Source organism: Nuphar pumila, chromosome 13, assembly GCF_984573655.1.
Source record: "Nuphar pumila chromosome 13, dmNupPumi1.hap1.1, whole genome shotgun sequence".
In the NCBI taxonomy this organism is placed as follows: domain Eukaryota; kingdom Viridiplantae; phylum Streptophyta; class Magnoliopsida; order Nymphaeales; family Nymphaeaceae; genus Nuphar; species Nuphar pumila.
Genome location: NC_143261.1, coordinates 76,088,760 through 76,112,370, shown reverse-complemented (window position 1 = coordinate 76,112,370; position 23,611 = coordinate 76,088,760). Strand labels below are relative to the sequence as shown.

Genomic DNA, 23,611 nt, shown 5'->3' with positions numbered 1-23,611 from the left:
TATAACTTTCATGTTTAGTTTTTTGCTGAATCATCTAGTAAGTTACTCAAAATTATAATCTTTCTGTGTTTGTCACAAAGTCGTGAATCAAAAACAAATCCTATTTAAAATCCTGACTAGGTTTTGTGTCTCTTGAATATCCTGATATTTCCTGTGATATTTATAAATCTGAAACTTCGTTTAGTTATCTAACATCTTGTTGAATCCTATTGTTATTCTAAGTTTTACCTGATTCAATCATCTGAATTTCATGTTAGTCTGATTGCATGTGTAGAACCTCCATTCGCACTTTTCCATAGTCAGAACATATTGTTTCGCGAATTCAAAAATTCATTGAAGAATACCCAAAAAATCCAAACTTTAGTTTGTTGGAAAGATTTCAGTTTGACCCCAAAATCTTTTGTTCAAAGTTTTTTGAAACTGTCGTTAGAGGGTTTTCCTATCGATCTGACTGCCCGTTGCACTCGATCAACCTGTAAAAACCAGTCTAACTGGTTCAATTCTGCATCCGTGGATCGAATAGTTCAAATTGGATTTCTATTGTTTCGGATCCCTTGAAAAGGTGTGTGTGTCGCACAACCTTCTTCTTTGGACCTCTTCTATTGAAACATAGCGCTCGGGTCTCAAAAAAATTGTTGTCTAGAATCCTGTTGAGACTCATCTTTATAGTAACTTTTTCCGCACGTATTGAAATCCATTTGAATCTTGGATCGTGAATTAGCGTGTACTAACAAGGTCAAGTACGGATTTCAAAATTTATGAAGCATTTGAAAAAATTTGTCAAATTTGTCACACAGTACGGTCATTTTTTATATTATATATTAATATATAATATATATTTTCAGTATAATATACTATATTCAGTTTATTTTGTATTTATGTGATATTTAATATATAGATATATAACTGTGTCCCCGTGCCCACATTTTTTTGGAATTGTCATGTCGTACCCACATTTTTAGGAATTGTCATGTCGTACCCACCATACCTATACCCAGGTGACAGATTTTTGCGTTATGTAGATCAAACCTAATCCATTTTCAAATGAACAAGGAACGAGTTCCCTTCAGAACTGTTGCAAACAAAAAAATCCTTGATGAATAAAGACAGAAGATGGGAATGACAATTAACTTCAATCTCGATCTGGCCGGAGAATGGGGGGGAGAAACACATATTTAGTAATAGGTGCGGTGGTGTTTCAGACCCCACGAGTTTCTTAAGAAGGAAAAAGTGAAAATCAAATGAAATCAATGCTACACTACACGCTAGAACTGAACCTATAACCTCAGCTCACCAAAACTGCTGGGGAGCCTTGCCAGCACAGCCACCATCTTGATTCTTCTGAACCGTTAGCAGCCTTAGAATCCAAAGAAGCCAAGTTCGCTGGCTCTCTCCTTCTCAAAGGTCTCAAAATACTGATAAATGATCGTCACAGCAAGCAAGATCCCGGTGCCAGAACCAATTGCACCCATGAAGTCTGCCAACACCGTCAGCGCACCAATGCATATACCACCGAAGGCAGCTGCTGTGGGTATGTATCTGTTCAATTCCTTTTGAAGATTCGACTCCCTATGACCAGGCATCACCATTTGTTGCTCCTGTATGTAAAACAGAAACAGGCATGAAAAAAGTGTCAAGCTGAGGAAAAGAGCAAAACATACAAGCAAAATTGAAAGTGAAACGCAGATCACATATGAAGAAGCCTTCAGTTTTATTAAACTTTGAGATACAAAGTTAAAATCACACTACACCACACAAACAAGGCATTCTTGCAGCACCCTATTAGAATAAAGGAAAATTACTCGTACAGCAGGAAGAAAATCATAACCACATAAGAATGATTTCTGAACGAAACTAAAATAACAAGATGAAAATCTTGGCTAAAACAGAAACAGGGAAAGACACGGCAAAAAGAAAAAAACACATATAGGCAATAGTTTCATATCTGATCTTGGGCGCCGATCAACCTTCAAACAAATTGACTACAGAACAATACCTACATTCCTACTGATATACCTACTACTTAGGACAGAATGACAATCTTTTGGGCATAGTAAGATTATCATGGAAGAGCTTTGCATGAAAAAAAAGTTTCGTACCAGCCTACCAGGTAAGAGTCATTGTCCTGGAGGACAATAGATATTGTACATGGGAAAGAACAAAATAATCATAATGATGATATAAAAATGGGTGCGGCAAAACTCCCCAACAGTTTGGCTTTCAGTTGAATCACATATCAACGTGCATGTATTCTAGTGACATATCAGTCTTATGTTCTCGACCACTGACTAAACCATCCATCAGGATTGAATCATTTGTGTCCCGTTAGCAGGTGAGGAACCTTTTAGATGACCAAGCAAAGAAGCAAGTTCAAATCTCAAGTCATAAATTAACATGTTCAATATCATTTCCTTCCCCTCAGGGTAAAACTTGGCAGGACCTCTAGGCCTTTCAATTAAAATTTGGGTCAAAACACTATTTAGATTACAAATTAAAGCAGCAAGCTTGATTTATGAAATATAAAACCTATGAGTTTCAGTTCTGTTCACTATTTTCCGTGCATTGCTTCATGCAATGAAGTCCACAGGCATCACAAAAACTCTATCGTGTCTCCATGTCAAACAGCATATGATGCAGCATTATGTAACAATTTGTTGGAGATTTGGTTTTCAAATGTTTTTTTTTGCTGCTTCTTGGAAACTGAAGACAAATTCAAACTAAGAACTCATCAAATATAAACACAAATTTCTATGAAAATCAATGTTCTTTTTACCTCTGACAAATCATAGTGGCATTTGCAAGTAGTCAATTTTTTCCTTACATTTACTTTGAGGATTTGTACTTAAATTGTAGTCTTATTTATTTACCTGAATTTTCCTAACTATAAGACATTTCTAACACCCTCTGCTTTATTACCAAAGCACCTAAAGCTGATATTGTTTCTCATTCTCATTATCTATCTTGGAGTTTTACTGATAATATGTGAAACCATGAAGCACACCACTGACAAACATGAATTCCCTAGAAGGAACATAACAGTTTTTTCCCATGGTTGGCAATCAATCGCTGCTTACAAGTATAGTCTGCTTAGGGTCTAAAGTAGAACATGCCATAAATAGAGAAAATTTAGATGAAAATTTTACCTTCAGTTGCTTTGCCACATCCCTAGCAGAGGAGCCAGATACCTCTATCCAAGTCTTTGAGAATAGTGCGCATGCCGACAGCATGAAAATAATATAGAAGAGAGCATGGAAGGGGTTGGCTGCCATATCTGCCAGGCTGCAATACAACTTCAAATTATTTGATTTGCAGATAAACCAGTGGAACGAAGAGAAACAAAAAGATAGAGAAGAGACAACAGCACACACAAAATCTTGGATCAGAAAGAGGAACAATCAAACTATAAAATTGGTGTAGATCATCAGCTTAAAGCATGCAAATCAATAAACAAATTAATCACCTTGATGGTGCTGTAATGTAGTAAGCAAGACCACCAACAGGAATAAACTGACCACCTGAATATTCAGATTCCTTCCATTTCCCAAGCAAATTTACCAGAAAACTCCCACTGTACCTCCTGTACAGCAACTGCAACAGACATGAGGAAGACAAGTCATTTCCAATCATACAGCCGCAAGCACACAATCTGACAGTTCTTAACTACACAGGAAAAAGAATTTCAAACCTGAGAAATGAAGTAAAGGTTAGAAACAAGAGCAGATTGCAAAATAATAGGCATGTTGGAGGTGTAGAAAAGCTTGATCGGATAAGAGCCTTGCTGTCCACGGGCATTCTTAGATCTCACTGGCAAAACCACACGGAACCCTTGAAAGTAGATGACAATAAGAAAAACCAAAACCGTAGCGAGCAAATTTGTCACATTTGGAAGATTCTGACGATAAAAGGCCTCACGAAGTGCCCGGACCTTCTCTGTTCTAGTTATCAACAGATGGAATAATGCAATAACAGCACCCTCAAACTCTGCACCTCGGCCACTGTTGATTGTAGTAGGGCTGAATGCCTTCCAAATGATATTTTCACTGCATTAAGGAACATTTTAAGTGAGTGCTGAGTGTGCATAAGCCTTCTGGCTCAACAAAGCAATTAAATTAGGCAAAATTTTACCAAATATTGGTAGCAATGAATAATGAAATGCCAGATCCAAGGCCATATCCCTTCTGGAGAAGCTCATCCAAGCATATCACGATAATGCCAGCAAAGAAGAGTTGAAGAATTATCAGAATGGCATTCCCAGATCCAAGTTGGCTTACATTACCATACATCCCAGAAAGAACATATGCAACTGCCTCTCCAATTGCAATCAAAATCCCAAGCAACTTTTGTGCACCGTTTCTGCAAACAAGAAGATTTTCCACATCAAAAATTTCTCTGAGTGAAACTTATACCAAGAAACTCAAGAAGATAAAGGCTCCAATAAAACTCATTGAATTCAACTTTGACAGAAAAAAATGCAAAAGTCAAAACAAATATCGCAGTTTTGTCATGTGCAAACTGTCAAGGGGCAATAAAAACACTAACAAAAACGTTGAGGCAACAATCATTTGATCCATTCCACTTGTATGCCGTGTTTGATACTTATGAAGGCAAAAAAGAAGAGAAACCAGAGTAGCCATACAGATGGGAAATGCACTTCCATAGAATAACACTCAGGAAGCACAGGCTACCTTGTTTCCAGAAAGTGACGGAAGTCACTCTTCCCCAATGCTTCCTCCAAGCTGCCCTCACATTTCCCTCGGGTTTTCCCTCTGCTTCCCCCACGTACCCAAGGCACTTCCACCAAGTTTCCATTACACTTCCCCCATGCTTCCCTTAGATTGGGAACTGAAAAAAACATTATTTCTAAGAATAGACCTTTTATTTTTTAGTTTTTAAAAGAAAATAATAGCATGTTCTTTAAAAAAGGGTTGAATAGTAATTTTGATTGAAAAGAGTTCAAACTATTAGGGCCTGTCGATTCATGGAATTGAATTCCCAGGATTCCAATTACAGTGTTTCAATTACTTGGTTACTCGGAATTGGAATCTCATTCCTCTGTTTGTATACGCCAATGGAACTAGAATTTAATTCCCATTTCAACTTTGTTTTAAAACTTGAATCCATTAAAACTCTCTCTCTCTCTCTCTCTCTCTCTCTCTCTCTCTCTCTCTCTCTCTCTCTCTCTCTCTCTCTCTCTCTCTCTCTATATATATATATATATATATATATATATATATATACAAAGCTTCTGCTATACTGATCAATATCTCAAGATTGATTACCACCAATTTGATGATCCACTGGCACAAGGACAGAGTGAAACCCATAATGAGATCATCCAAGAAATTCTAAGGAGTGGAAAATAAAAAAAGAAAACAAATACACTTACACACCAAAAATTAAAAAAGAATAGACATTACATCTAAAATAAAGTAACAGCATAAATCAATCAACACTAAACTTCAGCAGTGCCCTCTGCAAATCCATGATTGTAAAATCTGTACCTCCCGTCTGAACCGATCCCAAAACATTTTGATTCACAAATATTAAATCACATTACTTGAGCATTTGTCACTCTATCTACCATATATAACATAAATATTGAGGTTCTTTAGTTTTTTGCAGCATTTTGTTGTTGCATGTGCTTCAAGTGCTGCAATGAATAAGAAACAAAACAAGCACTCGAAAAAAGAACAGAAACAGAGAGACAAGGATAGGCGAGATCTTTTGCCCTCAATCCACTAGCTCTATTGATGCTGGGAAACCCTCCAATGTAGGAAATTGTAGCCCTAAGACTGCCCTACACGTACACACAGAGAGAGAGAGAGAAGCAGAAGAGAAGGAGGTTTACCTCTGGTCACCAGTGGCTTCTCTGGCCACTAGACACCGGCCGTCTGCCTCCTTAGCTAGGTTTATTGTGACGAAGAAGGGGAGATGGGAGATGGGAGAGGGTCGGGGCTAGGTTTCAAGTTTAAAATGAATGCAGAATTCAATTCTAATTGAATTTCTTGGTTTAAAATAAGAATTAGATTCTGAGGAATTTACTGGAATAGGAACCTCATTCCACATGCAAATTGTTAAACCAAACAAAAGAAAAGGGAATTAGAAGGAATCAGATTTATATTCCCTCCAATTCTCCAAATCCAAACAGGCCCTTAAGAGTAAAAACAATTTATGTTTTTGGATAATTCCTCAATGTTTCACACTTATTTATGTAAAACTCTACCAACTTCATGTTCATTGATGTTTCACTTAGTATGAAGATGAAGTATTTTAGTATTATTCGCTCAAAAAGAGAACAGAATACCGCAAAAAACATGGATCATATGTTTTTACTTAGTTAAAAATAATGTGTGTTTGTTTCCCATTTGATTCCCTTTTGACTTCTAGTTTGATTCTTGTTTCATTTCTGATCCTTTCCTATTTTGTTTCTCATTCTATTCCAGTTTTGCTTTCAGTTTGTTTCCCATTCTCTTCTTGCTCGATTTTCATTTTGATCCTAGTTGATTCTTGCTTTTGAGAAATTTAAAATGCCTTCTTTCCTGCTTTCACTTCATATATTGCTTCTACTTCCCAGGCTGGCAACCTTGCAAGGTAGACTTTTTCATCTTTTTTCCCTAATCATCAAAACATGTTTCCCATTTGAATCTATGTCACAGGATTCAACCAACCAGGTGCCGCACCCGCGTCGACGCGACGCGGGTGCACGTGCGGATGGGCACCGGGTGCGGTCAACCCGACTCTGGGTGCGGTCAATGCACCCAAGGTCATTTTGGTCCAGTTTTTTATTAAAAAAAATCTGCCCGATGAAATGGGCTGCGGAGGGGAGGATTAGGGTAAATTTTTTTTGCCCTAATCCTCCCTTCGTCTCCTCTCTGACTCCCTCTGCTCTCCGTCGACCCCGACGCCGCCGTCAACCGCTCCGCCGCCGCCGACCGCTCCAGGTATGCCCCTGACTCCCTCTGCTCTCCTCCTCTCCTCTCCGTCTTTCCTCTCTCTCTCTCTTAGAATGTTGGGGTCTCTGTGCGCACGGGTTGTGCTTTTTTGGGTCTCTGTGTTTGCTTATCCTTTGCCGCAGCGGAATCGTGTCCCTACTCGGTGCTAACGGCTCAACTGCAAGGTTCCTTGTGCATCTTGCCAGAGGGCTTGGACATGTGGTTTGGCAGGCCACACTGCAGCGTTCTGTCGTTGTTGGTTCCCTTGCCGCTATGTGGGCTTTCGGATGTTCGGTATGTGTTGGCTCAGGTGGGGAGTCGAAACAGCTCTCCTTCCTGCACTGATATTTTCAATGTCGGAATCAACGAATGATGCTTCGCAGTTGTGCGGCCTTCGGGCCAGTGCTGCATTGACGTCATCATTGTGTCGACGTCATCACAAGAGGAGTTCAGTGGTACAGTCATGTCAGTTTTGAAGGTTTTGAGTGAGGGATTCACTAGCTTGTGTTTTTAGAAGATTTTTTAACCAAGTTTCAGGTGATTTGGAGGAGTATTGGATTTTTGGTGAATTTTCCAAGGATTGCTTGATTGTAGAAACGTCCTTGACAAGATTCAAGAAATATGTTGAACCTGATCAATTTTCAGTGTTTTTGGTTGAGAGAATAGCATCATTCAGGTGTTTTTGATATAGAAGTGTGAGAAAATTGTTTGTGTAAACAGATTTGACACTTTGGGTGAGATTTAATGTGTTTTTTAGAGGGTTCTTGTAGGCGGTAGCCTAGTTTCAAGCTATATTGGGCACGACCCTCTTTGTGTTGAGTTTGGGCAGTGTGCTTATTGATTTAGCATTGGTATTGTATTTCTTCATGTTTTAATGCAATTCTTTCGGCTAAATCAATGTTTTTTAGTTGGTTTACCATCCATTTTTTAGTGTTGACTGCTTGTGTGATGTTATTCTCTATTTCATTTATACTTTGTTGGGGCTTTTACCCGATACAGCATATTGCTGCTTGTTTTTGTTGTAGTTGTTGAGTTGTGCAGCACTTTGTTGGGGCTTTTACCTGATTTAATTGTGGTGTTAGTTTTTATGATGTCTTAGAATTGTAGATTGTTAATTTGATTTATTGCATGCATGATGAATTGATTTGATGATATTGTAATAATTGTTTTTTATTTCATTAGTGTTAATGTTGTTAACTGATAAAACTTAAAAATTATATTATATTATATATATATATATTATTATTATTATTATTATTTGCCGCACCCCCACACCCAAGGTTTTTGAAAGTGTCGCATCCCCGCACCCACACCCATGTGACATAGATTTGAATCCATCTCTAATATTGAATCCCTAATATCAGTGTCACACTAATCCCACCTTGGATGTCCCTTATTACCTAAATTGCATGTGAGCCATGTGCATGCCCTCAAGTTGCTATTTGGCTATTTTGGATGTTAGTTCTCCTACAACAATTCTTTATCATGGTTTTGAACTTGGAATTCGACCTACAACCACAATAAACTGTATTTTAGATGTTGATGCTAAAAGATGAATTTTACTGCCTCCAATCATCTCTTTAGACCTTCAAATTCCAAAATCAAGGTACAAAGATACACGCTTAGTACATAATTTTATTTAAAATCTCCCAAATACATGAATGTAAATCACCTTTTTTTATTTTCAGAAAAGGCCAAAATCTATGTCACACGGGTGCGGGTGCGGGTGAGGGTGCGGGTGCGACACGGGTGCGGCACAATTCCAAAAAATTTGGACACGGGGACTCGGCTATATATATATATATATATATATTAAAAAATATATATTATAAATATATATATTTTAAATATTATAATTATATATATAACAATAAATTAACACATAAAGATTGTAAATTTTAAAGCAAAAAAAAAAACAATTCTTAACAACACAAACTTACCAAAATATAACACATAAAGAAGCTTGTGAGTGTAATAAACAACAAAACTTATCATAAATCTGCCTCATCGTCTGAATTAGAAGGAAGAACAGGATCGAGGTAGTCCATGTTGAGAGTATGTAAATTATGTTCTCCCTCCAAGTCAAAATCTTCTGGATTTACATCCCAATTCTTGGATGGTCCACAACTGCATCAAAAAATCACTATATTAGTATCTAACTTAAAAGTTAAAACTTTGAATACAAATATGAAATATTTAAATACAAACTTTGAATACAAAGAAAAAAAAGTACCTATACTCTTCTTTGATCCGGCGAGAAATTAATCGTAGATTTGAGTGAACATATACCAAATCCTCTGCTCTTTTACTGGTGAGTTTGTTTCTTTTAATGTTGTGAATTTGAGCATATGTACTCCAATTTCTTTTACAACAAGATGATGTAGCAGGTTGGGATAACAACTTCATTGCAAGACGTTGCAGATTTGGTGTCTCTGATCCATATGTTGCCCACCAATTAAGGGGATCTTCCTCGTCCCTTGCCACAAGTGCTGCTAAAGAATCAAATCTTCCAGTAGAAAACTTGTCAAACTCACTATTTACAACCTTAAACATGTGAGGATCATTAAAAACTCTTCCCAAATATATCATTCTATTTCTTGATATCTCAGGATCTTCGTTTGGAGAAACACGACCAACACCTGTTGTCAACCATTTTTTTGCATAGTATTTTGGATTGAGAGAGTGTGCCATGCAATGCAAAGGTGTATTGCTTTTATCCCATCTTCTCACTAAAATTGAATGTATATGATTGTAAAATTCTGAATCATCAAGTGCAATATCTTTCTTCTCATGTTTAAAAATGATACTTTGAACTTTTTCAATCATATTGTCCCACATTTCATATATTCTATGAAGCATGAGTACATCTCTGTCAACTTCTCTCAGCATTTCCCAAATAGGCTTTGTAAATTCAACAAAATATGTAATTTTATCCCACGAAAAATCATCACAGATGCATTTTTTGATAGCTTGAGCCTTGACATCATCTTCAGTACGATAAAAATCTCAATCTTGATCAGCCGCCATCATCATCAATGCATTCTTGAGTTGCTTAATTCTTTTTATCATAACAATTAGAGAAGCAAAACGAGTTTCAGCAACTTTCAGTAACTTGAGATCAGAATGCCTATTAAATATAGAAAGGGCATGATGATGGTTTACAACAAAATTTCTAATATTTCGAACATCATGCTCTATTTCCTCAATCCATAAGCACATTTCATGTGCATGTGCATCATCTTTTGATGGATTGCATATACTCTTAAGTGCCAAATTTAAACTGTGTGCTGCACAAGGAGTCCAAAAAATATGTGAATATGTATCTTCACTTGCCAAATTCATTCCTACACGACTGCAAACTGGAGCATTGTCAGTAATGATTTGCACCACACTTTCTTCACCCACTTCTTTTATCACTTCAACAAATAATCTCTTTAAATATTCAGCATCTTTATACTCTCCAGATGCATCAACAGTCTTCAAAAAGATTGGCCCATTTAGTGAGTAAGCAATGAAGTTTATCAGTGGTCGCCTTTGTATATCAGTCCACCCATCAGAAACAATCGACACTCCATGTCGTTTCCATGCAAATTTTTGGGTCTCTAGCAAATCTTCAATTCTATTTTTTTCCTCTGCAAGAATGACTGTTCTTAGTTTTTCTGAACTAGGAGGCACATAACCACTCAAATTGCAATTAGCCAAAGATGTAATCATATCTTTCCAGTATGGACTTCTAGCTACATTAAAAGGAATTGAGCTTGAGTAAAAGAATCGACCAATCTTTTTATCAATTTCTGCTCTTGCCATGTTTTTGAATGACGCTTGTATTGTTTTATTGCTTTCCATCTTTCTTTTCTTTAAAAGCTCTTCTTGTGTATCACTAGCAGTAGGAAAAGACAAATTAATCGAATCGCTTTTCATCTCTGCAATTTTCTTCTTTTCAGCTTCCTCTTGTTCTTTTTTTAATTGCTTTAACATGTCTTTGTCAACCCCAGAACATGCCCTAATTCCTTGACCACGAATATGCAAAAGATGTGCTTTCACACGCGTATAAGAACCTGTGAAAACAGTCTTACATAGATTACAATGAAACTGCATATTCCCACCACCACCACTACTAGCTTTTATCCCTTTTGTCACAAGCCTCCAAAGTGGTTGAGAAACATCTAATTCAGGGTTAGAACTTGAACCAAATGTATTGACACTACCGCTAGAACTCGCCATTATATCTGAAAAGTGAAAACTGAAAAGAAAATAATTAAATAAGTAAATAAAATAAAGTTAATAAAACAGGGAATATTGGAGGGGTCGAGCCCCTCTTCTGCGAGCAGAGGGTGCAGGGAGGGGGGTCGAGCCCCTCCTCTGCGAGCAGAGGGTGCAGGGAGGGGCCGAGCCCCTCCCCTGCGAGCAGAGGGTGCAGGGAGGGGCCGAGCCCCTCCCCTGCGAGCAGAGGGTGCAGGGAGGGGGGCCGAGCCCCTCCTCTGCGAGCAGAGGGTGCAGGGAGGAGGGCCGAGCCCCTCTTCTACGAGCAGAGGGTGCAGGGAGGGGGGCCGAGCCCCTCCTCTGCGAGCAGAGGGTGCAGGGAGGGGGGTCGAGCCCCTCCCCTTGCGAGCAGAGGGTGCAGGGAGGGGGGCCAAGCCCCTCTTCTGCGAGCCGAGGGTGCAGGGAGGGGGGCCGAGCCCCTCCTCTGCGAGCAGAGGGTGCAGGGAGGGGGGGTGAGCCCCTCTTCTGCGAGCAGAGGGTGCAGGGAGGGGGGCCGAGCCCCTCCTCTGCGAGCAGAGGGTGCAGGGAGGGGCCGAGCCCCTCCCCTACGAGCCAAGGGTGCAGGGAGGGGGGCCGAGCCCCTCCCCGGAGAGCAGAGGGTGCAGGGAGGGGGGCCGAGCCCCTCTTCTGCGTGCAAAGGGTGCAGGGAGGGGGGCCGAGCCGCTCCTCTGCGAGCAGAGGGTGCAGGGAGGGGGTTGAGCCCCTCCCCTGCGAGCAGAGGGTGCAGGGAGGGGGGCCGAGCCCCTCCCCTGCGAGCAGAGGGTGCAGGGAGGGGAGCCGAGCCCCTCTTCTACGTGCAAATGGTGCAAGGAGGGAGGCTACGAGCAGAGGCTGCAGGAGGGTCGACATACTTGACGGAGGGGGAGACGGTGGCTGCCTGTCGCCGGAGTTCGAATCGTCGGCGTGGGTGCAGGAGAAAGCTGCAGGGGCTGAGGGGGAGAGGCAAAATCGAGAGGGTAAGCCCCTCTCCCTGTCGATAAACCCCTTTTAGGGTTCGGCTGCCAAAAAATTGGATCTGGGTCGAGTTTGGACCCAACCCGACCCGGATCCAAAACATAATTTAAAACTTGAAATAGACAATTTTGGACTCGGTCAATGTTGACCGAGTCCAAAATGTGGACGGACTCGGCCCGGACTCGTTGACCGAGTCCGACTCAACGTTGACCGAGTCCGAGCCGAGTCCTAAGCCGCACCCGAGTCCGCACCCGAGTCCGTGCGTGTCGACGCGAGTGCGGCAACCGTTTAGCCGAGTCCGTGTGACATAGGCCAAAATATTTCAAAACTCCTCATTTCTGTCTATATGTGATAGTTTTCACTTTTTTGCATAGTTGGCAAACTGGTGACTCAGGCTCGAATCGGACCCCTACTGGGTCACCGAGTCAGCGGGTTGACTCGGTGACTCGGACGAGTCAGGACTATATATTTTATAGTGTAAGCACATGAATAAGACATGAAAATAACTAAACTTCAAGCTAATATGTCAATAGATAAGTTGCAAAAACATATAATTATACATGATTATTAACTTTTTTCATTGAACAATATTAGATTCTTAATAACAAGTGACTTTATATAAGAATTATGCATTAAAATAATAAAATACATGACAAAAAATTTATTTAATGGGTTGGATCGGCAGTCTTGAATCGTGACCCAGTTGGGGTCCGATCTGGGCTGACTCGGGTGATTCCCGAGTCAACTTGTCGGGTTTGCCAACTATTGTTTTTTGCTAGGAAGTGATTGCATTAGAGTTGCAAATACCAATTTGGAAAATGCAATTCCTATTGCTTCCATATGCACTAGATAAGTGAAGAGTTTTACAATTCCCTCTCTAGTATGATGCTTTTGATAACTTTGGTTTACCTCTATTATAGACTTTTTTCTTTTAATTCTATAGACAAGAGAGCCGGAAGTGGGATTCAAAACTAGAGATCCCAAACTCATGATAGTGCAACCATATCATATTCAACCTTAATCTTAGCATGAACTCATTCTTGAATTCTTGTACACCAACCATCATATTCCCATACATGGCAATTTCTTACAACCCCTGGCAAATCATATTGCATCAACATATACTTTTTCCATGAGTACAACTATCTTTCTCTGGGACTAGATCCTGCTGCAGGTGGATTTGCTATTGGTGGCACATGGACACTGGACATGGAACTGATCAGGAAATGTTTCCCTCATTTTCTTCTTATTTCCATAGTCACAAGTTCATCTTTGCTGCAATAGCTGAACCATCAATAATCTTACCATCAAGTACCAATTTTTGAGGCCTAAGCCACCTTTGTGTATCACAGGAACGGTGGAGCACCTTATGTGAATCAAAATTGACAAATGCTACACATCATCTGTTCAAGGATGAACGTAGGCTACAGTTTCTTGCAGAGCAGGCCAGACATATCCTTTGTTGAAGCTATATTCAGTCACTATTTCTTTTAATAAAGGGGAGGGTTCTATCTTTTAGGACGAGGGAATCATTCCTCTCGAAAAATAGGGAAGAATATTCTGCTGATTTCCTTCATCAAGAACCAACTCTCTATTGGGTCTCAACGCCGAGTTTGCCCGCCTTCGGCCAAAACCAAGTGCAGTTTACATATGCTACAAGTTAATTACTCCACTAGTAGTTTCTTTGTAAATAATTTGATGACAACCATATACATGTGTGACCACTTTCAACCTGCAGCAGAAAATGGTTTTAAATGAGGTATTGAGGGGCGTACTGTGTTAATCAAGAACAAAATCACCTCAGGGGGTTGGAAACCCCCCTGCACCAACCTCCAATTAGCTTTATTCTATAGCTGAAACATCAACTGTAGAAATAAATGCAACTGCTATATCTCATTTCAGAACCAAACAAAAGAGAGAGAGAGCTTACAGGAGAGCATGATCTTCGCGCACACTGTTATCAACTTCAATTATCTTCGACCCAGCCAAGAGTTGCATCACTAGTCCAGAAGTCACAATTGGAGTGATACCCAATTCCATGACAGTCCCCCGGTTTGATGCCAAAATCACACGCATCCAGTAAAATGGATCTGCACCCGTCGTTGAATGTATGCCATAAAGTGGTAGTTGACTGCACACCAGAAATATAAAAAGAGAAATAACTGTATATATAACCTTCTCCCTGAATGGAACCTTCCTTTCAGCACTTTGAACCTCTGGCAAAAATGAAAGGAAAGGTCTAACAAGATGCAGAACTCTGAAGCCTCCACCTGGCATTTTTTCCCTTGATATCACTGCCACAAAGAGCTTTTGTGAATTATTTGTGTAAGTGATAACACTGAAAGATAAAGACAGTTTACCACGAAAAAGGTCAACAATGTGGCAAAATTGCAGTATGTAGTGTTTTTACTAAAACAGAAGGAAAGACAAATTTTTGGTGTACAGCAGTCACAAAGGAGTTCGATGGAATGGGAAAGAGGTGCCATACCCAAGTGCTGACATAATCTTAAGCACCCAAATTACTGCAAACTTCAGGAGAGAAAGTAAACTTACAAATTCACATACAAAGCACGCGTTCAAAAGAGCACACCAAGTTTATTATTTCAAAATGTTTTTTGCACAGAAAAGAGCAAACAAGACCACGTAACATCTTTAAAAAATCCACCCCATAATTGAAAAAAGATAAACAGATTCAAGGATTAGACTTACTCAGAAACAGACAATTCAGCAATTCAGCGAAAACACAAAACTCATCATGGAAAATCTCTCCCGCGTGCCAATTTTTGACAAACAATAGCAAGAGCAGAAGGGGAAACAGGAAAGAGAGACATATATATATATATATAGAGAGAGAGAGAGAGAGAAAACAGGCCGCCATTCTGCAGCTGTGGCCTGCTGGCTGAGAGAGAGAGAGATCAGAGGGTTACCTCCTTCACCGGACGCGGAACTCCCAGTCTCCCACCGTCGTCTATGCTGGAATGGTGCCGGAGGCGGAAGGACAGCAGGTGAGAGTCGAGACCAAGAGGGGCAGAGGGCTAGGGTTCGACCTTCGGCATTCGGCCAATTCGTATCGGTTTCGGGAATCAGCGATTTTTCCATAGTTCGACCCAATAATTGGCCGGTTCAATGGCAAATCCAAACTCGGCCGAGTGGATCGTGATACGGCCGAGTCACCCAGGTTTTACTTTGAATCGAGCAATTTTCGGCATATAAAGAGTGGCACTATTTTTTGACTCCCGATCCGAGTTGACTCAGCCGAGTTCCAAATAAACTCGGACAGAAATCCAACCATGTTTCAACATATGATTCCATAATTGTCAAGGTAGTTTTTTAAATTATTAAATAAAAATTCTTCCCCGAATTTAATTTTTAACAAGTTCATGAAATGTTTGAAAAGTATGTTTAATAAAATCATCAACAAATATAACATAATATGAAACTCCTCGTCTAGACTATAACGACATCAATCCTCATGCATCCGAATGTACTAACTCAAATGGTTTCTTAGAAACAAAATTGTTTTATCGAAAAGGTAATAATTTTATTTTTTCGAGAATACAATCTTCACAAACATTTTTTTTTCATTAAACATATTTGGATGTCCTAATGTCCTATATCATTTTTTTGTATTTCTTTTCAATAAAATTACAAAAGGTTTGATTTTATAAGTATAGATTGTTCATGAAGGTGATATTACATCCACGGTCAATAATTTGAGAAACTGATAAAAGATTTAAATTTATGTTTGCTACTACTTTGACATTTGGAACAAAAAGGTTTTTAGAAAAGTCCTTTAAAGTACCAAAGCTTTTGATTTTCAAAGAGATTCTATCGACAGTAGCAACATAGAAATTATTAGGGTTGTCGTAACATTCAAATAATATACACTCATTAGGAGTCATATGGAATGACGCACTGGAACCAATGATCCAATAAGACATATCAAGGTCAATCCATGTGGATAGCATGGCACCAGAGAATGAGGAGATTTATTATTGAAAAGTGGTTGTAGAGCGTCCATTAGTTGAGAGAGGTGATGCTATACTTTTGGAGCTATCATCAATGCAACTTTTTTTCAATGAGGGTCCCAAACATGCCACCTTCCTTCTCTTTTTTGATCTTTTTTTTTCTTTATGTAAAAAGGTTTGATGTGACTCGGTTCATTGCAATAGTGGCATATTGTCTTTTTCTTGGTCTCATGATCATTGGAAGATCTTCCAAAATGAGGAGGCTTGTATGTACATATATTGGTTCTAGATCTAGACATGGCTAACACGAAATCGTGATCTTTGGTAGTATGATTTTTTACCTTATTCTCCCTTATAGTCAATTCTTCAATTGTTTCTACAATACAAAAAACACCACATCTATGGAGAAGAGTGAACCTAGTACCCTCAAATCTAGGTTTAAGTCCATTGATAAATTGGTAAAAGTGCTTTGTCTTTACTTGCTTCTCACGAAACTCTATGTCCATAAGATGATATCACTTGGGATCAAGAAAGATTAGTTTATCCCAAATGAGGGATAGAGCATTATAATTGTTAAAGTTATGGATCTTAATTTGGATCCAGAACCGGCTATTACAATTATGGGTGACTCGCCAAATGTGGCACCACCAAGAAAGTTTCCTAGTAGAATCTCAAATGTTGTTGGTAAAGATAAGGACTCACCAAATGTGGCGCCACCTAGGAAGCTTTCTCGTAGAGTTTTGCTGCCTCAAAGAAGATTGACTCCTCTAGCAATGGCGCCACCCAGAGATGAAGATAAAATGAAACATTTTTCGACAAATCCTCTCTAATTCTCAACTATCTTTTAGATAAGGTGGGAGTCCTAAATAGTAGAGGTTGGCTTCTATATTTGATGTAATTCTAATACATAGTGTAAGTCTCACACAAAAAACATTTGAGTGTGTGAGGGACTCTTCGGTGGACTAAGTGATTTCTCACCCATGTTAAACCCATGCCTCATTATTGACGTGTGTGCCTCTCTCTATTGCATATGGTGGGATCTCCCACTCATTTATGGTATCAGAGCCAGCGTCAGACCCTCATCTTAGTGTCCCAGTGTGATCATCACAAAATTTTTCCTCTCGTAATATTCTCTCTTTCTTTCTCTTTTCCTTTCCAACCTTTTATTTTCCTCCTTTTTTGAAGGGAGAAAGATAAAAGACAGAAAGAAAGAGAGAAGAGAAAAGAAGGAGAGAAGAGGAACTCTTTTGCGGGTCTCACTTGACCTTAATTTTTGAAAATGTTTGAAATAACTCGCCTCCGTTTTTAAAAATATTTACGAGAAAACTGGGAGACGGGATCTGCTCATCGGTACGAGGTTCGACCGTTCCTGGCGCCTTTACCAGGGGTAATCGAACCAAGGGTTGAATTTATGCCTTTTGTTTTGCTAAGAAATTATCTAAGAATTTATTCTAAGCCTAAATGCACAAAGAATCATGCTTGTGCAAATGCAAAGATGTATGTTCTTTTCGAAAATGATTTGAAAAATTCCCAAGTATTGATGATAGTAGTGAAGAAATGGTTTCTAACTTAGAACTTATGATTTAAAATTTCAAGTTTTTGGAAATAATCAAGAGCTTGAGAAAATAAATGAGAAAGGATGACTTGGAGCTTTGAAATGAAGTTTCAAAGTTAGAAATGGACTTTGAATTTAGGAGTTTGAACTTGGATGAATATTTGGAATGGAATTGAATTCTAATTTTGAAGTTTTGAAATTAGAAAGAAATGTGGGAAATCTAAAGGAATTGAGAAATGGGATTGATTTGGAATTCAAGATGGAATTTGAACCCAAAGTTTGAATCCTAAATAAAGTTCAAAATCGAATTCTGGATTTAGAACCTAAAAATAGAAATTGGATTTGAAATCTGAAATGAAAATGGAATTGGATTTTAAGAATTGAATTCAAGATAAAATTTGGATCTGAATTTTTGAATGGAATTGGACTCAAGATTTGGAATCCAAGATGTAATTTGGATCTAAAGTCTAAGATCCAATGTAGAATTGGGTTCTGGATCCTAAATGGATTTCGGATCTTCAATTTGAGATCCAAGATGAAGTTGGATTCTTGGATCCTAAAATGAAATTTGGGTCTGTAACTGGAGATTCAAAAATGGAATAAGGATTTGGATCCTAAATGGAATTTGGGTCTGTAATTGGAGATCCAAAGTGGAATAAAGTTTTATACTTGGAAATCTGGATCCAAGTTGAGACTAGGATTTGATTTTGGATTCTGGGTTATGAAAAAGTCCCAATAGGACCTTTAAAGAGGGATCTGGGTTTTTAGAAACCCAAAGTTTAAGTTTTGAGATTCAAATCCAAACTTTGATTGAAGATAAAGGAGGTGAACTTGATTTTTAAATCAGAAGATAATTGAACTTTGAAATTGAATTTTGAATTGAGTTGGAAATTTGAAGTTTAAATGTAAGATGATTTTGGAATTTCAACGTCAAATTGGACTTTGAAATTGAATTTTGAATCTTTGAAATGAGATAGAATTGTTTTTTGAATAAGATCTGATGAAGAAGAAGAAACACTTGGGATTTTGAAAAGGAAGTTTTAAAAATATGATGCAATTCCACCCTATATGATGAATGAATTTGAATAATTTGAAATTGGATTTGAAAATCATATTTCATTCTTTAAATGAATTTAAATAAGACTAATGACATAATACACTCCTGACTATGGTCATTGAGTGTATTATATAATAGTCATATCTAAATTCAAATGAAGGATAGGATATCTTTTTGGTGCTTTTATAGAATTTAAAATGAAATTAACCCTCAATATACCCTGACTATGGCCATTGGTATACATTTTGGTTTAATTTTAAGTTAAATTCTGATAAAAGAAGAAAATATTTAAGAAAAATATAATGAATTTTGAAAATGGATCCGGTGTGCATCTAATGTTATTTTGTAAAAGATAAAAATGCTAAGTTTTGTTTACACCCCGACTATGGCCGTTGATGTAAATCATCAACTTAGAATTAATCCACCTCTTACAAAATGGTGCACGTGCGATTCGTGTTTCACCATTGTGAGCATTTTGAGAAATAAAGAGAGAAAAAAAATGTATGAAAACAAATAATTCATGATATTTCATAATGCTCATTCATTCTGCCTAAAGCAGGAAATGTAAATTTCTCATTTATACCCAATTTATTACAACTTTGAATTGCCAATATAAATCTCTAATTCAAGAGAGAATTTCAAGTTTCTTGTATCTTCCTGGAAAATAGAGTCAACACAAGATATTGAATATATAATAGGAAGATGTTACACTAAGAACCAATGTATTTCTATGTAGGCAATGTATATATATATATACATATGTACATAAGTGTATACCCATATTTATATATATATAATACACTCATATACATATATATATATGGGTATATATATATATGAAGAGAGAGAGAGAGAGAGTGCTGGGTATTGGTGGTGCACAGGGAATATAATGGCGTGGTGGTGAAGCAAAATGCAAGAAATAAGCCAAGTAGAAGAATAACACAATATATGAATATCAATGCACATGCAGGAAATAAGTTATACAAGAATGAACTAAGATGGATGCAAGTCATACAGGTTTTTAAAATGAAATCAAAGGTATAAGCATATGATGATAATTAGGAGTGCCACCATTATTCACTAATACAGCTCAAGGTGCAAAATATGATCTGGAATGTGTCAATATATAAGGATGAGACAACTGTGACTGGGCTATGGGTATTAAACAGTAGATAGGGAACTACAGCTGAAGGGCTGGGGAAAATGTGAGTGCTGGGGGTGTACTGGCTATAATAAGACTCAACATGGTGACAGGTGGCTGTGTTGCAGAGTGGTGCATTGTACAGGAAGTGTAAACGTATGGCGGGTTGAAGGAACAGTAGATATGCAGGTGGCTGTGTTGCAGAGTGGTGTATTGTACAGGAAGTGTAAACGTATGGTGGGTTGAAGGAACAGTAAATGTGCAGGTGGCTGTGTTTATGGAAGCATGGCAACACTAAATGATAAGCACTAAGTGCAAATGGAGTAGGTATCTGCAGCAGTAGAACCTGATTTATGGCAGCAATATAATCATAGTGAACCATAATAAACAAGGTAAAATTCTACAGTAAAACAGGGATGAGATCAAATGAACTGCTCCTAAACAGGAATGCTAACCTTCAAAGAAGATAGATAAAAAGGAGCCAACATTACAGATCCATTGCACAAACAGGGAGCCCCGAATGATACTCAGCACCACAGGATTAATCAGTGAATCGATTTTCTTGTATCACGCTTTATGTGTGTTCACAGCGATTCCAAGTTTGCATGGACAAGTCAAAGAGATGCTCTTTTGCGTCTATGGACCAAGCAACATAATAGCATATCCTGAACCACTTTCATCTTATAAAATCCTACCAGAAATGGGAGAGATATTTGAAACTTTCCAATATATCCATCCTACATCATTAAGTACCCTCTTTATCATTAAATTATAAACACATTTATGGCCTTGGGTTTGGTAAGATAAGACCATCAAAAGGTTGATGCATAAAGCCTAGGGCAATCACGTCCAGTGCTTTAAATGGTAATTCAAATGAGATGTTTCACAACAAATCCAGGTCTGGTTCCAGGTCCTTTGCAGGGAAAAACTTCACTAGCAATCCTGTAGTCTGATTTTGAAGCAAATTCAGAATCCTCTGTCTCCTTCTTGACAAGATTCTTTCTTAAGACAATTTTATCATTACCCGGATGTCCTTGAATATCAGGAAGGACTATCTTGATTGCAAGCAGAAATGACGCTGGAGGCATAGGGAATAAAGTGCTTGGGAATACAGGCGAACGCAGTGATGGGCCAATGCTGGTGGTAGTGAGGAGGGTTCAGAGGCATTGCAGTGAATACATGTGGTCAACATACGGAGTGATTTGCTGACATAAGCATATGGCTAAACACAGTGATGTCAAGTCAATATTTCCAAATTACCCAACGTGAATTAAAAAAAACAATGTAGGCAGATTAAGGGCATGAATAACATTAGGATTACCATAGGTGCTATTCCTATACAAAGTGACCCAAAATAATCCCACCCTTCAATCTTAAGGGCTGATAAAGGGTCTACACCAGGGGATGAGAGAACCGTACTTTCCTTCTTCCAACCTGTAGCTATTTGCCTTTACAAACAGTCTGACTGGAAAGAAAGAGTGTGGACCAATTCTTTGTATCCACAAAAAAAAAGAAGGTGCTTCAGGAAATAACACATTCTACACCACACTATAGCAACAACACAAACTCGATGGCTGAACAAGTTTGACGAGTGTGGTACACCAAAGTATCCAGGACGCCGGTAGATTCTCGAATCCACCCTACTTTATTTCCACAACTTAACACCAGGGCGCATATTAGCTATATACAGAATTTAACTGTAATCACCAGTTTTACAATAAGGATGGTGTTCTATTGAAGCTTCTACAAATGCCATTACCTCCCAGATGATCATAGCTTAACATGAACACAATGATAGTTAAATTTCATAATCTGGAGGTAATAAAAAGTGATCACAACATCATTGTTCACCCACTATTGCTATCTTTCGTATGCTGCGATATTTGCTCAAATAATGCTTAGGACACAACAGACAAAGGCAAACTCTAATATCTAGTGAATCCTTAGTAATGCATACTGAATTTTCCTAACCAAATGATTTCTTAAGTAATGCCGAATAATGAACATATAGGTGACAACATTATAAACCAGTCATTCTCAATTGTAGTAGTAATGAACACAAATACAAGAACGATAACTGGTAATACCATATTGCCTTCAGGGTATGTAAATACACATACATTGAGATTGGATTAAAGAGAGAGAGAGACAAAGTCTTAATACTAACCCATCATCAACGGAAGAATGAAAGTCAGATACAACTAGAAAATGGATAACAGGAAAGCAAGATAAACAATAGATGGATTCATTAGACTAAATACAGAAATTACAGAAAAGATAAAAAGAAATCTAACATGCTCTATGGAACGCTGTTCTGCATCATATAATTCGTCGGTAAACAGGTACTCAATACCCATCTGTACCTCACCCAGGTGCCAATAACCAATTACCACCCGAGGGGATTTATAGAGAATCAGTTTACCAGAGAGAAAGGGAAAGTATACAGATGCTAAAGAGAAAAATATTATGATACTGGATGACCTACTTTCTAATCTATAGGGAATGCAGCAAACATAAATTATGGAATCTCAATCAGATCACTGAAATGAGTTTAGGCAAACCAGTTTTGATCATAGAAACACAATAACGAGCGATGAGCACACTAAAGGAGACAATGAATACAACCAACACCTCGTTGCAACATGCGGAAAACCAGGATGGATGCGAAAAATCAAAATCATGAACAGGAATTCGAGACAGAGAGAGCAACAAAACAAGGAAAACGAGAAATCAAAATAATAAAAGAAAAGAAAAGAAAAAAAAAACTGTTGAAATATGAACATTCCATTAACATCGCACGTATGTGGGCCGATCTTGCTACCCTCAAGTCGACCCTACATGGGTGCTTAAATGAGCGGGACGGAAATCAGAAAAATAAGGCGGAAAATAGAAGAGTGAGGGTATTTACCGGAGGTTGATCCAGGGGAGTGTGATCTCCTTGGTGCGCCCGGATCGCCTTGTGTTGCAGGATGGAGGCAGAGAGACTAATAACTTTGATTGATCGGGTGGTTCTCCTAGAGGCTGAAGATGAAAACTCCTTTGGTCGATCAAAAGAGAGAAGCTGGCTTGTTTCACTACGCTGTAGGGTTTTCTTCAGTCGATCGAGGGTGAGAAAGGGGGGAAGGAGAAGCTGAAAGAGAACTCAGATGAAGGAGAGTGGATGCGAGAGATAGAGAATGGATCGTGAAGGAGAAGAAAGTGGAGAGGCAAAAGATGGATGCAGAGAGGAAAGAGAACGTGCAACGGGGAAGGGTGATAACGGATGGCCGTTTAGGGTTTCTTGAATCCCCCTTTTAAGGAGGAACAGGGAAGGTTCGGGAGGAAATCAGTTGAGGATCAAGGGTGACGATGGCGGTGGATCGACCGTGGAGGAGAGAGAAAAAGAGAGGAGCGATGAGGAGGGGTGCGGCCATCCTTTTCTCCGAGGTCTCCCCCAAGAGAAACCCTAAGAAGGGTTTCTTTGTAAAAATTTGAATTTTCCAAAAGAAGGCTCCGTTTTTAAAAAGATTTTTCATAAAACGTTTTTTTTTTTTGGCAAAATTGATTTTAAAAAGCTTAAACCCCTTTGTTTTTCTCATAACTTTCCTAATTTTTTTGGTTTTTGCATGATCTTTTTAATTAATTTTTTTTTGTATTTTTAGAATAAAATCCTAAAGTTTGTGAGAAAATAAAGTTTAAAACTAATTTTTTTGTGTTTTTGCAAAAATATTTATAAAAGGGAATTTTTCTGAGAATTTTAAA

General features: G+C 38.5%; 1 protein-coding gene across 2 annotated transcripts; it reads right to left on the bottom strand.

The window, feature by feature from the left end:
* Window positions 1–1,075: 1,075 nt before the first annotated feature.
* LOC149818763 (uncharacterized) lies at window positions 1,076–23,307 on the bottom strand. Of its 2 annotated transcripts, XM_089985244.1 has the most exons (8): window positions 22,779–23,306; window positions 14,325–14,443; window positions 14,080–14,239; window positions 4,126–4,353; window positions 3,686–4,040; window positions 3,461–3,588; window positions 3,144–3,279; window positions 1,076–1,598 (listed from the first exon to the last, which is right to left on the bottom strand). In XM_089985244.1, exons 3-8 carry the CDS (start codon window positions 14,223–14,225, stop codon window positions 1,359–1,361), a joined length of 1,233 nt encoding a protein of 410 aa, XP_089841370.1. In that variant the 5' UTR covers window positions 14,226–14,239; window positions 14,325–14,443; window positions 22,779–23,306; the 3' UTR covers window positions 1,076–1,358. The 2 variants fall into 2 exon arrangements, with proteins under 2 accessions (XP_089841370.1, XP_089841369.1); XM_089985243.1 differs by having other exon boundaries at window positions 14,080–14,443; window positions 22,779–23,307.
* Window positions 23,308–23,611: the final 304 nt, after the last annotated feature.